Genomic DNA, 14,641 nt, shown 5'->3' with positions numbered 1-14,641 from the left:
GGAGGCGTGTCATGTAAATACTAAGAATAAGAATAAAAGCCGAATTACGAGGAAATAGTATTCCTACTGCAGTAATCAAGCAAAAAAAAAAAAAAAATCATTACGTAGTACTCTCATAGCCAACAGCCAATAAGCAAGCTAGTATACGATGTGTTGTGAAAAGAGGCTCTCTGATTGGTTAATAGCCATGGCCGTTAGAATCTCGTGCATCGCATAAAAGCAGGGATTTTGGAAAAACGGGTGTAATAATAATTTTTTTTGCTCCAGAGTTCGGTTGTCTACACTGACTTATCCAAAGAAATGTCTAGTCGAGGTAAAGGAGGAAAAGTTAAGGGAAAGAGCAGGACGCGTTCAAGTCGTGCAGGCATTCAATTTCCAGTGGGTCGTATTCATCGACTTTTGCGTAAAGGAAACTACAGTGAACGCGTTGGTGCCGCCGCCCCCGTCTATCTTGCCGCTGTGATGGAGTATTTAGCAGCCGAAATATTAGAACTTGCAGGGAATGCCGCTCGGGATAACAAGAAAAGCAGAATTGTTCCTCGACATCTCCAACTAGCCATTCGTAACGATGAAGAGTTAAACAAATTGTTATCTGGTGTAACAATAGCTCAAGGAGGAGTCCTGCCACACATTCAAGCTCCTCTGCTTCCGAAGAAGACTGAAAAAAGATCGTAAGACTACTCTGGTAGTCCGGCCCTTTTAAGGGCCAATCAAATTTTGATAAAGGGAGCCTGATCGTACTTTACTATCACTGATCGTACTTTACTTACCAACACTCACTAATTTTCACAATTTCAGTCTTAACATTCTTTAGCTTTTTTTTTTTTTTAATTTTAATATGAATGTACAGGAAAATTTCATATGTAAACGCATTGTTCTCATTACTGTGTACAGTAATGAGAACATTAGGTTTCCTTCGTCTGAAGTGGGCAGTATTTTGTGAAAAACGAACCCTCCCTGTTTGTGCCAGTTGGCATAAATAAATATTTTCATAATATGATAGTTACACTTTATTTTTTAGTTGCACAACACATCGTCATGTAGGACTAGTTACACTTTATTTTTTTTATAATCGGCCCTACATGACGTGTTGTGCTACTAAAATAAAATAAACTCATGAAAACATAGCTGCACAACATATTTATAATCAGCCCTATACACGATGTGTTGTGTAACTGAAATAAAATATAGTGTCATGTTATGTTATATTATGAAAACAGTTGCACAACATTGGGGGGGGGGGCTGGCAAAACTGTATTATATTATATTATCATAAGGGTAATTACGGGTATAGACCATATTGGTCTGTTCCAGTCTCATTATCCATCCAACATCCTTTTTTGCGGTCTACCCTGCTTTCCAATTGGCTTATATTTTAGTATTTGTTTAGGATATCGGGTGTTGATCATTCAGTTTACATGTTTTATCCATTTTTGTTTATGTTTATTTATTTATAATGTTTAGTTTTTTCTTCTATTGATTTTGTTTTTAGTTCTTTTAAAATGTCTTCATTCCTTTTTTGATCTAATAATAATATGTATTTTGCAGTTCTTCTCATTTCACATGTTTTTATTCTTTATCTTGTTTGTTTATTGCCCAAATTTCACTGCCATATAATAATGTGGGCACTGCTAAAGTATTGTATATTTTCAAGCTTGTTTCTTTTGTACTATATTTGGGTTGAGTGTTCTATTTATCAGGCCTGTAATCTGTAAAAATTTTGAAGTTTTTAATTTTATGTCTTTTTCTCTTTCATATGATTTCACATCCAAGATAACTGAAAGTATTTATCTGTTCTATTATTTTATTATTAATAACTATTTTGCTTCTAACTAGAGTTTGTCCACAAAATGCCATTTTTTTTAGTTCAATTTATGGAAATTTTCATTCCAAACTGTTCTACTATAACATTTAAATTATATATTGATCTTTGTAAACTGTCTTCTTTATCTGATATTATTACCTGATCATCTGCAAATAATAGTGTATTTATTTTGTTATTCCGAGAAATTTCTATACCTGAATTGTTCAGACAACTTTTCGTTGATTTTTATTTCATTATCTTTGTATATATTCAATATTGCATGTAGTAAAATATTAGGTATATTTATTCTTTGTAATATATCGAATTTTACTTTCTCAAATGCTCTTTCGTAACCTATAAACAAAAAATGAGTTTCCAAATTAAATTCTCTTCTTTTTTCTTTAAGTAGTTTTAAACAGAAAGCTGCCTCGATTGTAGAGCGTCCTTTTCTAAATCCATTTTGAAATTCTAATATTTTTTTCACTGTATATTTTTAGTTTTTCATTAAGTATTGTACTATATATTTTGTAGCATGTATTCAATAAACTAATACCTCTGTAGTTACCAGGTTTTGTTCTATCCCCTTTTTTAAATATAGATATTACTATACTTGTATTCCATTCTATTGGTATTTGTATATATTATTTAAAAATTTTAATAATCTGACATTTTTTCCCAGCAAATTTATACAGTTCGGAGTTTATCCCATCGTCTGCTGATTTGCCATTTTTTTATTTTATTTAGGTTTTTCTTTAATTCTTTCATTGTTGTCATTTAAGGTATTTTGTAAGTTTCTGGTGTAATTATTTTTGATGCCAATATTATCCATCCAAAGATCTAAAGTAATCCAATAATTCTTTTACATTTATTTCATAATTTATATTTTCAGTTTCGTTTATATCTGCATTCATGTGTTTTAGTATTTTATACACATTGGGTCTTATTTTGTATGTCATTTTCTAGATATGATACAAATTTTCCCAGCTTTCTCTTTGGCTATTGCTCGTTCTTTTTTATATTCAGTTTCATCTTCTGTTTTTTGCTACTTAACCATCTTTTAAAAGCCATCTTTTTATTTTCAATTATTGTTTTTATTTCATTGTTCCATATATGTAATTTTTTATTTTTATGATATTTTGTGTGTGTTCCTAGACATTCATATGCTGCTGATGCAATAATTTCTTCTATATTTTCCCATTCTTTCTCAATGTAGTTATTAATCCTCTGTTGGTATAAATTTCTTATACTTGAATCATTTAGTAGTGTTACTTTGTAATTAGATTTTGTTTCTCTAGTTTTTTTGTAGCCAGTTTGGTGGAAGCCTTAGTTTTGCCTGTACCAAATAGTGATCTGTATTGATCTCTAGCCCCCTTCTGACTGTAAAACCTAGGAAGAGGTATGCTGCTTTTTCATTTGCTATAAAGTAGTCTATTATTGATTTTTGTCCTTTTGCACACCACGTATATTTTTGTTCGTAAAATGTATTCATTATTTTTAAATTATTATATGTTGTATAATCAATGAGTCGCTTTTCATTTTTGTTTACTGTGGGTTCTCCAAATATTTGTATATTTTGTTAATTTTTATCATTCCTATTCTGGCATTAAGATCTCCGGCTATAATTATATGGTCTGGTTTATTTAATTTTTGATATATTCCTTGTAACTCTTTGTACATTTTTTTCTTCTTTTCCTTCTTCAGGGGTATACACTCCAACAACTGTTAAATTTTCTTTATTTAGTTTTAATCGAACTTCTAATATTCTTTCATTCCAGTATATATGAGTTATTTTTGCTTTAATTGATTTATGGATCCGAATGATTACACCAGCTTTTGCATGTATTTGTCCACTCCACTACATACGATATTGTAGTTAACTGCTTTTTTTGTTTCTTTAAGAACTGCAATTTCTATATTTTCGTCATTTAAAATTTTATCTAATTCTTCTTTATGTGCTATATATGACGGTAGGTATCCTAGTGGTGGGGTTGCCACCTCAAGACAACTAGACTTGCTCTTTTTTTTAAGTAGATAGTGGAAACTACAGTTTGAGAGGAAAGACTCACCCCCCCCCCTCGCGAATTGCTCTAATAGCACTTGGGGGGGGGGGGGAGTAAGAAGTAAGAGAGAGTAGAGGGAAAGAAGAGTAAAAGACCAGTCTCCAGATATGATATACCAAGTGTATATTGTAAGATCAGGTCTAACTCAGGTTTGCCATGCCCGTACCCACCAATGTGAGCCCCTGAGAGAGTATTATATTATTTTTCGCTTGACGTGCGATAAGAAACATTTTATCCCTGTATATGCAGACCTACAAATAAGTCACTTTAAGCTATATAAACCAGAGAACATGCTTCATTTTTCTTTTCGAGTTGTTATCTTGTGCAATTCTTACCCCTTCCTTCCATTATCTGCTCTAGCAACCGTGAGTTACACAACTAAGCAAGTATAGAGATGTATGAAATATATTTTTTTTAATCATTGGGAATCATATATTATGCAAAAGTTCATTTTAAAGGTGGAGTGGCATTGGGAAGGAGAGTACCAAGTTCGGGTGATGACTTATCAGCTGACAAGCGATTTCCACATAGCTTATTGTTGAATCTGTTTACATTGAACTCACCACGAGTAACCTCAAAAAAATTACAACACAGAACATTTTCCAATTGCCAGATATTTAGATTTTTCTGTGTCTTATGTAATTCATTACTAGTTGGACATCTTAACTAGGATTTTGGTATTATTATTATTCTCTTATCAGCGTTTAGTACTTCATTCAGCAGCTCTTTATAACTCGTACCTTGTATTCAAACCTTTCACGAAATGATAATTCCTATCATGTTCTATGAATAAATTTTCACTTCAATCTTTTCATTTATTGTCATATTCAATATTTCATGGTCCAGGGATTATTTATTTTTTATTCATACGAAATGTTTTAGTGTAAGTTATTGTTATTTTTGAATTAAATATTGTCATTTATTGTTACATTTTGTTATGAAGAAAATATTGGAACGCTTAAAATGGACACTTTTTAAAATTAAATGCCATTGACTCGAAGTACTTATTTTTTTTATGTGGTTCTAACCCACGAAAAGTGATTAGTAAACATATAGTACATGTGTATTGTGGTTGAGCTGATTTTTTGACTACATTTTTATCAATTACAGTTGACCCTTGAACAACGCTGTAGTTAGGGGTTGCCGACCTCCCGCATTGTTCGAAAAACCGAGTAAAACTACTAAGAGCTTACTGTAGACCGCAAGTTACCAATAACATGAACAGCCGATTAACACATATTTTGTATGGTACGTATGTATTAAATAATATATTCTTACAATAAAGTAAGCTAGAGAAAAGAAAATGTTATTCAAGTATTGAAGGATAACTTGAACTGGGAAGAGATAGCGACGGAAACAAATATTGATACCTCGTATCATAAATTTATTGCATATTAAACAATAAAATACAAGACAACATTAACGTTAAAATAATAGCCAAAATGAAAGAAACAAAGCCCTGGATTACACAGGAAATCGCACCACATAAATTTAGAGATAAATTGTATAAAAATAGAAATCCATAGAAATCTAATACCCCATAAATTAAAAGATAGTAAAAACGAATACTACAGAAACGAATTCCTAAAATGATAAGGAAACCCAAAAAAACAATGGAAGTTTGTGAATAAATGAATCGGCAAAGATATACAAAAAACAAATCCTCACCCATATATCTTTCCCCACTTGTGAAAACAAAATCAAAAGTGTTATAGCTAGCCTAAAAACAACCAAAACTTCAGGATACGATGGTATTCACACAAGAATTGTGAAAGAATGCCAAATGTACATTATGGAACCCCTCATGTACATTTTTAACTTATAACTGATGACAAGCATGTTTCCTTCGGATTTTAAGAAGGCCGTTGTTGTACCTATTTACAAAAAGGGAAACAAAAATAACTTGAAAAATTACACACCGATCTCCCTTCGACCGGTCTTTTCGAAAATATTAGAGAAATTGGTAAAAATTAGACTCATGAAATTTTTAGACAAAAGCAACTTTTCAAAGAATCAATTTGGGTTCAGGCAAAAGTTTAGCACAGAACATGCTTTACTACACTTCACAAACACAGCTTACACCTCCCTTGACGAACATAAACTAACATTAGCAGTATTTCTAGATATACACAAACCCTTTGACTCTGTATCACATGAAATTTTAATTAAAAATGAGAAGTCATAGAAATACGAGGTACTGCCCTAAACTGGTTCAAAAATTACTTAAATGCCAGATCACAAATTGTAAAAATAAACAACAGCTATAACAGCTCCAAAACAGTAGACTGCGGTGCACCACAAGAATCTATCTTGGGACCAATTTTATTTAATATTTATATCAATGATTTCTGCAGTCTTAAACTAAACAGCAAAATAAATACTTTTGCAGATGATACAGTACTAATTTTCTCTACAAACACAGCCGAACAAATGAAAACCATTGTGAATGCTGATCTTTTAAAAGTAACAAATTGGTTCCAGTCAAACAAACTCAGTCTGAATGTCTCAAAAACTAAATATGTAAATTTTAACTTGCGAAATACAACTGGCAAAATGAACTTCATTGCACAATTAATTTTGCATGATTGGAATTGCAGGACAAATTCAAATTGCAACTGTGAGGAAATAGAAAATAGTATCTCCACCAAAGCAAGTCGGACCATAGCACAGCTATATCCACTTTTGAATAGGAAGAGCTTCCTAAACATAAATAACAAGATCCTCCTCTATAAATCAGTAATAAGACCACAACTGACTTACGCATCACCAGCCTGGGGACACACAGCTAAAAGCAACATCAACAGATTACAGACGATGCAGAACAGATGCCTAAGAATGGCATTTAATGCCACTTAGTTCATGAGAAATCTCCAGTTACACCAGGAAGCCAACCTTACAGATATCAAGACCGGCGTTGCAGTAAAATTCTTCACAAACACAGATAATCACCCAAATCAGTTTATTCAACAGGCAGCAGACTACAAACCCTCAATCATTCCAAACAAAAAAAACCAAAATCCTCCATCGCAAGATAAAACTAATACAGCTTACAATGAGCAGGTAATTTACACAATAATCCCACAATAATCCTCTCATACACAATCTAAAATCAGATGAAGGGATAAAGAGTCAAGGACTCGGTCCATCTCCCAAAGAAGTTCCAAACTATTCATAAAATATCAATCTCATTTACAAAGTTCATCGTAAAGTTAGAAAAGCATTAAAACAGCATAAGGATGATTCAGAAGCCATCATCCCCCACATTTCCAACAGAAAGCTAGTTAATATTACCAATTCCATTTTAAGATTCCAGCACTTTCCCACAGATTGGAAGATCGCTGACATTATACCTCTGAAAAAGCCTGGTAATAACCCACAACTTCCTCAAAGCTACAGGCCCATCAATCGTCTTTCCTGCCTCGGCAAAGTAACAGAAAAGGTCATCCTATCAAGACTACAATCAGCAGTGGGCAAACACAAAATATTCCCAAATGAGCAATTTGGGTTTCGCAAAGCTCACAACACAGTACAACAAATTCACCGACTAACAGAACATATCACCCATGGTTTTAACTGGTACCTTCACACTGATGTTGTATTTCTAGATGTTGCCAAGGCATTTGATAAGGTCTGGCATCAAGGCCTTATCTTCAAACTAATTGAAAACAATATATCCCAATTAAACTAGTAAAACTCATATACTCATCTTGAACATTAGTGAAAGATACATGCAAGTAAAACTCAACGGAATTGTGTCATCAAGGCGCAAAATTCTGGCTGGGGTACCTTAGGGTTCTCATCTGGCCAGAATTTTGCGCCTTGATCAGCCAATACGGCCCTTTATGCCGACGACACCGCTATTCCAGCAAAGTCGCTCAGCCCTCGCCTAGCAATCACCAGACTCCAAGGAAGTATCAATGAGCTGACAAACTGGTTCACCAACTGGAGGATTCAAGTGAACTCCCTGAAAAGCTCAACCATGCTGTTTTCTAGGAGAAAGGTCTGCATTAAAGAACATCCTGCTCTCTGGTCAAAAGATCCCATGGCAATCAGAGACCAAATATCTTGGGGTATTAATGGATAAGAAACTCCTTTTTAACAAACACATCAATCTCATTTGCTCCAAATCTTCCAAAGTCATAGCTCATCTCTACCCATTGATCAACCGTAAGAGCAAATTGAACCTACATAATAAATTGCTTCTTTACCGGATGGTAATACGTCCAGTCATTACCTACGCCTCACCAGCATGGAGTCACACTTCAAGATCAAACATTTCAAAATTACAGAGAATTCAAAATAAATGCCTTAGGATGATCCTGAATGCACCGTGGTTCGTCAGAAATTCACCGAGAAATCGGCACTCCATACATCTCCTCCCTTCGTGATCTTGCAGAAAACTTCGTGAAGTCAAGTTCACATTCAAACCCACTAATCATGCAAGCTGTCGATTACAATGAGACTATTTACGTACAAAATCAGTGACTGGGCCAGACTAAACTGGCCCCAAGATCAGCGTTGTGCCCGTTAAACAAACACGATCGCTAGTGCACTTGCCTCATACTGTACATGCCCTGTGTTCTACACGTATGAAATAGGGCTCAGCCGAGCCGTGGCTGGCCCCAGAGACCGTACAAAGTCGCATTATACAATATTGCCACAAAATACTACAGTATTTTTTTTATTAAACAATAAACCCGTGTTGGAAATAGATAAAAAAAATAATAAGCCCAATTAAAACATAATTTTAAATTGGGCTAGTTATACAAATATAGGTGGGGCTCGGCCCCTATAGACGAGTCTCCCCTGGATATCACATATATAGAACTGACAGGTTAGGCTACAGAGGCAGAGGCACAGCCATTCCAAAAAAAGTTAAAAAAAAACATTAGAAAAATTTCCAAAATACGTTTCCTAATTAAAATTCATTTTTTTTATTTATGTTGTGCCGTGTCCTCTTTTTCTATACTACTTATGAATTAGGGGGTCACATAAGGTGAGAGAACCCTATAGCAGTGTTTCTCAACCCATGGTCCGCAGACCACAGGTGGCCACAGGCTTCAATTAACCAAATAAATCTATATATTTTAATTATCCAAACAAAACAAATTAAAATTGAATAAGTAAGTAAAAATTATTAAAATAAATGAATACTTAAAAAAATAGCGGTAGAATGACGAGTAATAAAAGAGGGATGAAGGGAAAAACAATATGGTTTTATTGCTTCCACCTTCTCTTGCTGTTTTGTCAGATTTGAAGTGAACGTGTTATCCACATGACCACATTTCAACCAATGGCTTGTTGTTTATTGATTTTTATTGTTGAAGGTTTTCCTCCTTCAACCAAGGCTCAATATATCTTCAGAAGTGCTAAGTGATACTTGAACAAAGCATGTCGTGAGTTAACTCCAGTATTTACATATTTTTCGGAAATCGCTTGAAAAAAAGCAAGCTGACAATTGAGTTGAAATGCTAACTCTCTTCAACCGAATTCCAATAATATATGAAACTGTCATAACAGCATTCACTATATATATATATATATATATATATATATATCTTAGTTTTAACACATTTACGAATTTTAACACACTTTCGGTTGAATTTTATTGCTGCCAGCGAACTCACACAATCTAATTAATAACAATAGTTTTTAGTTAGATACTGTGTTTGCCTATGCAACATGTGGTTTTGTTTCAGTCTATATATACAGCATAGTTTCTGTATGAGGGGATATGTGATTCATTAATTAGTTTCGTTTTTATCCCAGTTGTCTCTAATTGCACTATTTGTTGAGAAATATATTACACAGACTGCTTATACCTTATTCACTGGCATAATAAAAGTACTTATTTTTATTGCCTCTGCAGTATAGTGGCTATTGGAGGAGGGCGTGTTGTTTACCGCGGGAACAAGTTACTATCGCTCTGCTCTGAACGTGTTTCAGCTTTTTTCATTTGCGAGGTATATGCGAAACTTTTTAATTTCTTTTTTCGAAAAGTAAAATCAGGGGTGAGAGTTATATGCGAGTAAGTACGGTATTTCAATTATGGATAAGTACATTGGTACTTAAATCAAAATTAAGTACCAATTAAATTAATTAAGTACCAACATTAAATACCGAATTGCTAAGGCAACCGTGGCCCTACAGATGTTAAAACCATTGCGGGGAGATAACAGAATAACAATCACAACCAGACTAAGACTAATGGACACCTTGGTGAATTCTGTCCTTTTGTATGCTTGTGAGGCCTGGACTTTATTGAAGGAAGATGAGAGGAGACTCCTGTCTTTCGAAATGAAAACTTACAGAAGACTTTTGAGAATTCCCTATACCGCTCACGAAACCAATGAAAATGTCCGAAAACTGATTGACTCAATAGACGGGAGAAAAAGGGAAAATATTCTGACAGTCATCAGAAGAAGACAGATGAAATGGTTCGGACATGTGGAGAGGGCTAATGGCATTCCAAAGCAAACCCTAGAAGGAATCGTTCCGGGATCAAGGGTTAGGGGCCGACCTCGATTAAAATGGACTGATAACATCAAAAAATGGACAAATTTTTCCCTTTCTCAACTGACATCAAGAACAAGAGACCGAGACGACTGGAGGAGGCTAGCAAAGAGTATCACCTACCAGCCATGAATGACCCAACGGTTCATTTAGGACTATGGGAGAAGAAGAAGACATTGGTACCTTCTTTAAATGGAAAAATATTTCCGATGACAGTGATAATACAAAACGAGTTTGTAATGACAGTTTGTGTGTAGTTTCTGAAGAGAAAGAGGTCTGTAACGAATCCACAGAAACACAGAATTCCCATCATAATATTAATACGCTGAACGAAAGGTAAGATTTGCTGACTTGCTGGACACTTATTCAAAGGTAAATACAATTGGTTAGTTTGTAGGAACATTTTTCTGTTTTGTGACTTTTCTCCCTTTACGGTAATTATGCCTACATTATTGTGTGATTATTCAACAACTGTTTACAGGTTTGAATGTGTATATAAAGTCAATAACAACAGCAGCCTGCTTACGAAAGCGTGATGAAAGGGACGGGGAGGTTTGGAGCTTCCCCGGATAGTATTCAAAAAGCTAAATACAATTGGTTATTTTGTATAGGCCCCCGAAACTTATTAGTTTAGAATTTAACCACTGGGAAAGGGTTTGTGTCCGCCTCAAAACTCTGAAACAAAATTTGGAAACATTTTCCGAATAACTTTTTATAACAAATTTCTGTGATTTCACGATCCATTTCAGGCTTGCAGTCACGAGAACGACCTTTCGTTATCGAAAAAAGAGCAGCGAATTGAGCTTTCAAGTGACAGTGGGCTTAAAATGCAATTCCGTGATCGTGGTTTGGCTCGATTCTGGATCTCGCCTTCACTGAGAAGTGAATTTCCCGAATTATTTGAAGTCGAAAATCGTCCTGCAGTTTTTCTACAACCTATCTTTGCGAGAAACGATTAAAAAAAAAACAGAATTCGTCTTAGTGTGTGTGTGTGTGCGCGCGCCGATCTTCGACTGAAGTTGACCAATATTGAGCCAGATATCCAGCAAGATGGATGAGAAGGATGAGAAGCTCATCCATCTCATTAAAAATAAATAGTAACATAATCATATCATTTTATTTATTTGTTTAATAAAAATTATATCCACAAAATTTAATTTTTTATCTATATATCCGGCCTGGTTGGCCGACTCTCCAGCCAAAAGGCTGCGAGTTCGAATCCCGCCGTGGGCATGGATGTTTGGGATTGTCTGTGAAAATACTAGTGAAGTGGTCGGCGGTAGAGAGCATTGGTGGAGATGATGATGATTGTAGTTGTAGAATAGGTGCCCTTCCTCGATATGTCTTTGGACTACCTGGAGATGTTATGTAATAATAATATCGACAAGCTTTATATGTTCATTGTGCATCACATAGTTTGAATTTGGCACTTGGAAATGCTATATCTGTGATGACAAATAAGAAATTGCATTGCCATAATTGAAAACGTACACAATTTCTTCAATACCCCTAAAAGACAGGACGTCCTTGTTGTTTATAATATTATAATATTAAAATCTATTAAGATTTATAATATCTTTATTTAGCTTGCAAAAAATATTTGCGTGCGCCTTACCATTGTCTAAAATAATGCAAAAATCTGACAGTGAACTCTTAATTGCCCTAAATTTTGTTGATGATGTTGTGGCTCAATTAAATACCGTTCGTGAAACACCAGATTCTTCATTTAAAGATATTTACGATGAAGCATGTATAAAAGCCATGTCAATATTAATATTGACATTAAAAAGCCAAGGACTTCATCAAAACAAACATTAAGGTCCAATGTTCCAGCCGATTCTGTAGAAGAGTATTTCAGGAGAACTATTTTCATTCCATTTATTGACCAAATGTTGACTCAACTTCATGAATGTTTCACTCAGCACCGCAACATTTTGAAATATTTTTTTTTCTCTTCTACCAAATGGAAAAGATGCTCCAACAGCAATGGAAAATTTTCGTCAGTTGTGTGAATTTTATGCTGGTGATTTGCCTTATCCAGCAATTTTGAACGCCGAATTCAAATTTTAGTATAAGAAATTTGAAAAACCGTTTGCAATAGCTCCATGCAAAAATGCCTTTGATGGAGTTTCAAAGTGTGACAAAATGATATATCCCAACATTTATAACTTATTAAAAATATTAGCAACGCTTCCGGTAACAACATGCATCAGTGAAAGGTCATTTTTTAACTTACGCCTTTTAAAAACCTATTTAAGATCTAGCATGACACAATCACGATTGAACGGACTGGCTTTGCTATTTATATACACGGAGAGATTAATGTAACCACGACGAGCTTTGTAAAAAGAAAAGAAAACTGGATTTTATTCTTTAAATAAATTTTTATAATCACCTAATGAATTTTATTGAATGAATGAAATTTAACGAATTTTAGTTGAACGGATAAAAATATTTTTAATGCAAATTCATTGTATTAAAAATATTTTTATCCATTCAACTCCCCCCCTCCCAAGATTAAATCCTGGGTGCGCCACTGCCAACTACCACCAATCTTGAGGTTACAGGTGTGGAGATTCTCACGAGCTCGGCTGGTAGACTAAAAATCTATGCAGCATACAATCCTCCATTAAAATCGTTACTGCCTTCGGATTTGGATGTTATCCTGGGCATCGGAGAGCCTGTCATCATTGCAGGGGACATAAAAATGCCAAATACCCTGCCTGGAATAGTCGAACTACCAATAGAAATGGCCATATACTCGCCAACTATACAGGATCAAACTACGCGGTCCCACTGCTGATGTCTTGGGCATAGTCATACTGCAAAATATGAGACTCCAGCACAGTTCGATGACACTAAATGACCTTTCATCTGACCATAATCCTATACTGCTACAGTTGGGAAACCAAGAAAAACTGTCCACCCCCCACACATTCATATCATGGGATAAATTATCCAAAGTACTTCCAAAATATATAGGCCCTGTACCTAAAATCTAAAGAAGAAATTGAAGCAGCTGTTAATGATCTTACCCAACAAATTAATACAGCCCTCATGACAGTCACTGTGGCCACAACTGCCCTCAGGCCCAACCACCTATCAGATAACACCATGAACCTAATCAAGGAGAAAAGTAAAACAAGAAAAAGGTTTCTTAATACCCCTGCACCACAAGACAAACGAATCCTGAACAGATTAAACTCTGAGGTGAGAGATGCCTTTAAAGCACATAGAAGTCAACTCTGTGAAAAAAGATTGACTTCTATCACTGTTGACAATCACCCCATATAGAAAGTAATAAGAAACACCCCCCCCCCTTCCAGTCAGATCTGGGTCTTATCTACTCTGATCCATATAAAGCAGAAGCAATAGCAGAAAACTTAGACAAGCAATGTAAACCCTCATATGAATATCTAGACATCAATCATATCTACAAGATCCATCGACACATCAGATGTTCATTAAAACTCTCTGAAACCTACTCTAAACAAATTACACCCACTTCCCCAGCAGGAATATACGACATTATCAAGAAATTAAAGAACAAGAAGGCTCCTGGCCCAGATGGCATTACCAACAAAGTAATCAAGTTGCTGCCTCGAATAGCCATTGTACACCTAACCAATATAATAAACCCCATCTTCCGTTTCAAACATTTCCCTTCCAGCTGGAAAGTGGCAGATATAATCCCAATCCATAAGACAAGAAAAGACCCATGCTTACCTCAAAATTATCGGCCTATCAGCGTCATCTGAAACTTGGGTAAGAGCGTAGAAAAAGTTATACTCACCAGACTCCAAACCTCTGTATACAACCTAAACATTCTCCCTAAAGAACAGTTTTGATTTCGCCACTACCACATCATCACCCAATAGATATACAGATTAGTAGAATTTATCTCCACTGGATAAAACTGGCACCAATGCACTGGGGCTGTTTTCCTTGACAAGGAAACAGCCACAGTGCATTTGATAAAATCTGGCATTTCGGACTACTACACAAAATGATCTCAACTGGAATACCATTGGAAACAGTACAACTAATCAAATCATACCTTTCCGACAGGCATATGAAAATCAAGATCAAAGGTGCAGTATCAGTCCAGAAACATCTCACGGCTGGAGTCCCACAAGTATCATCACTGGCTCTGATTCCGTTTTCCATGTACATGACTGATATCCCACACAATCCATTGTCATCCATCCTGGCCCTCTACGCAGATGATACAGCAGTATTAACCAGATCTTTAAAACCACAAACT

At 35.1% G+C, this 14,641-nt stretch overlaps 1 protein-coding gene across 1 annotated transcript; it reads left to right on the top strand.

The window, feature by feature from the left end:
* Positions 1-274: 274 nt before the first annotated feature.
* LOC150097021 (histone H2A-like) lies at positions 275-782 on the top strand. The gene has a single exon (XM_090407803.1). It carries the CDS (start codon positions 301-303, stop codon positions 673-675), a length of 375 nt encoding a protein of 124 aa, XP_090263929.1. The 5' UTR covers positions 275-300; the 3' UTR covers positions 676-782.
* The last annotated feature ends 13,859 nt before the right edge of the window (positions 783-14,641 follow it).

Source organism: Typopeltis vanoorti, chromosome 18 (genome assembly GCF_054136105.1).
Source record: "Typopeltis vanoorti isolate ZY-2024b chromosome 18, IOZ_Tvanoo_1.0, whole genome shotgun sequence".
NCBI classification, from domain to species: Eukaryota; Metazoa; Arthropoda; class Arachnida; order Uropygi; family Thelyphonidae; genus Typopeltis; species Typopeltis vanoorti.
The sequence above is the reverse complement of the archived record's forward strand: the minus strand, read 5'-3'. Positions and strand labels throughout refer to the sequence as shown.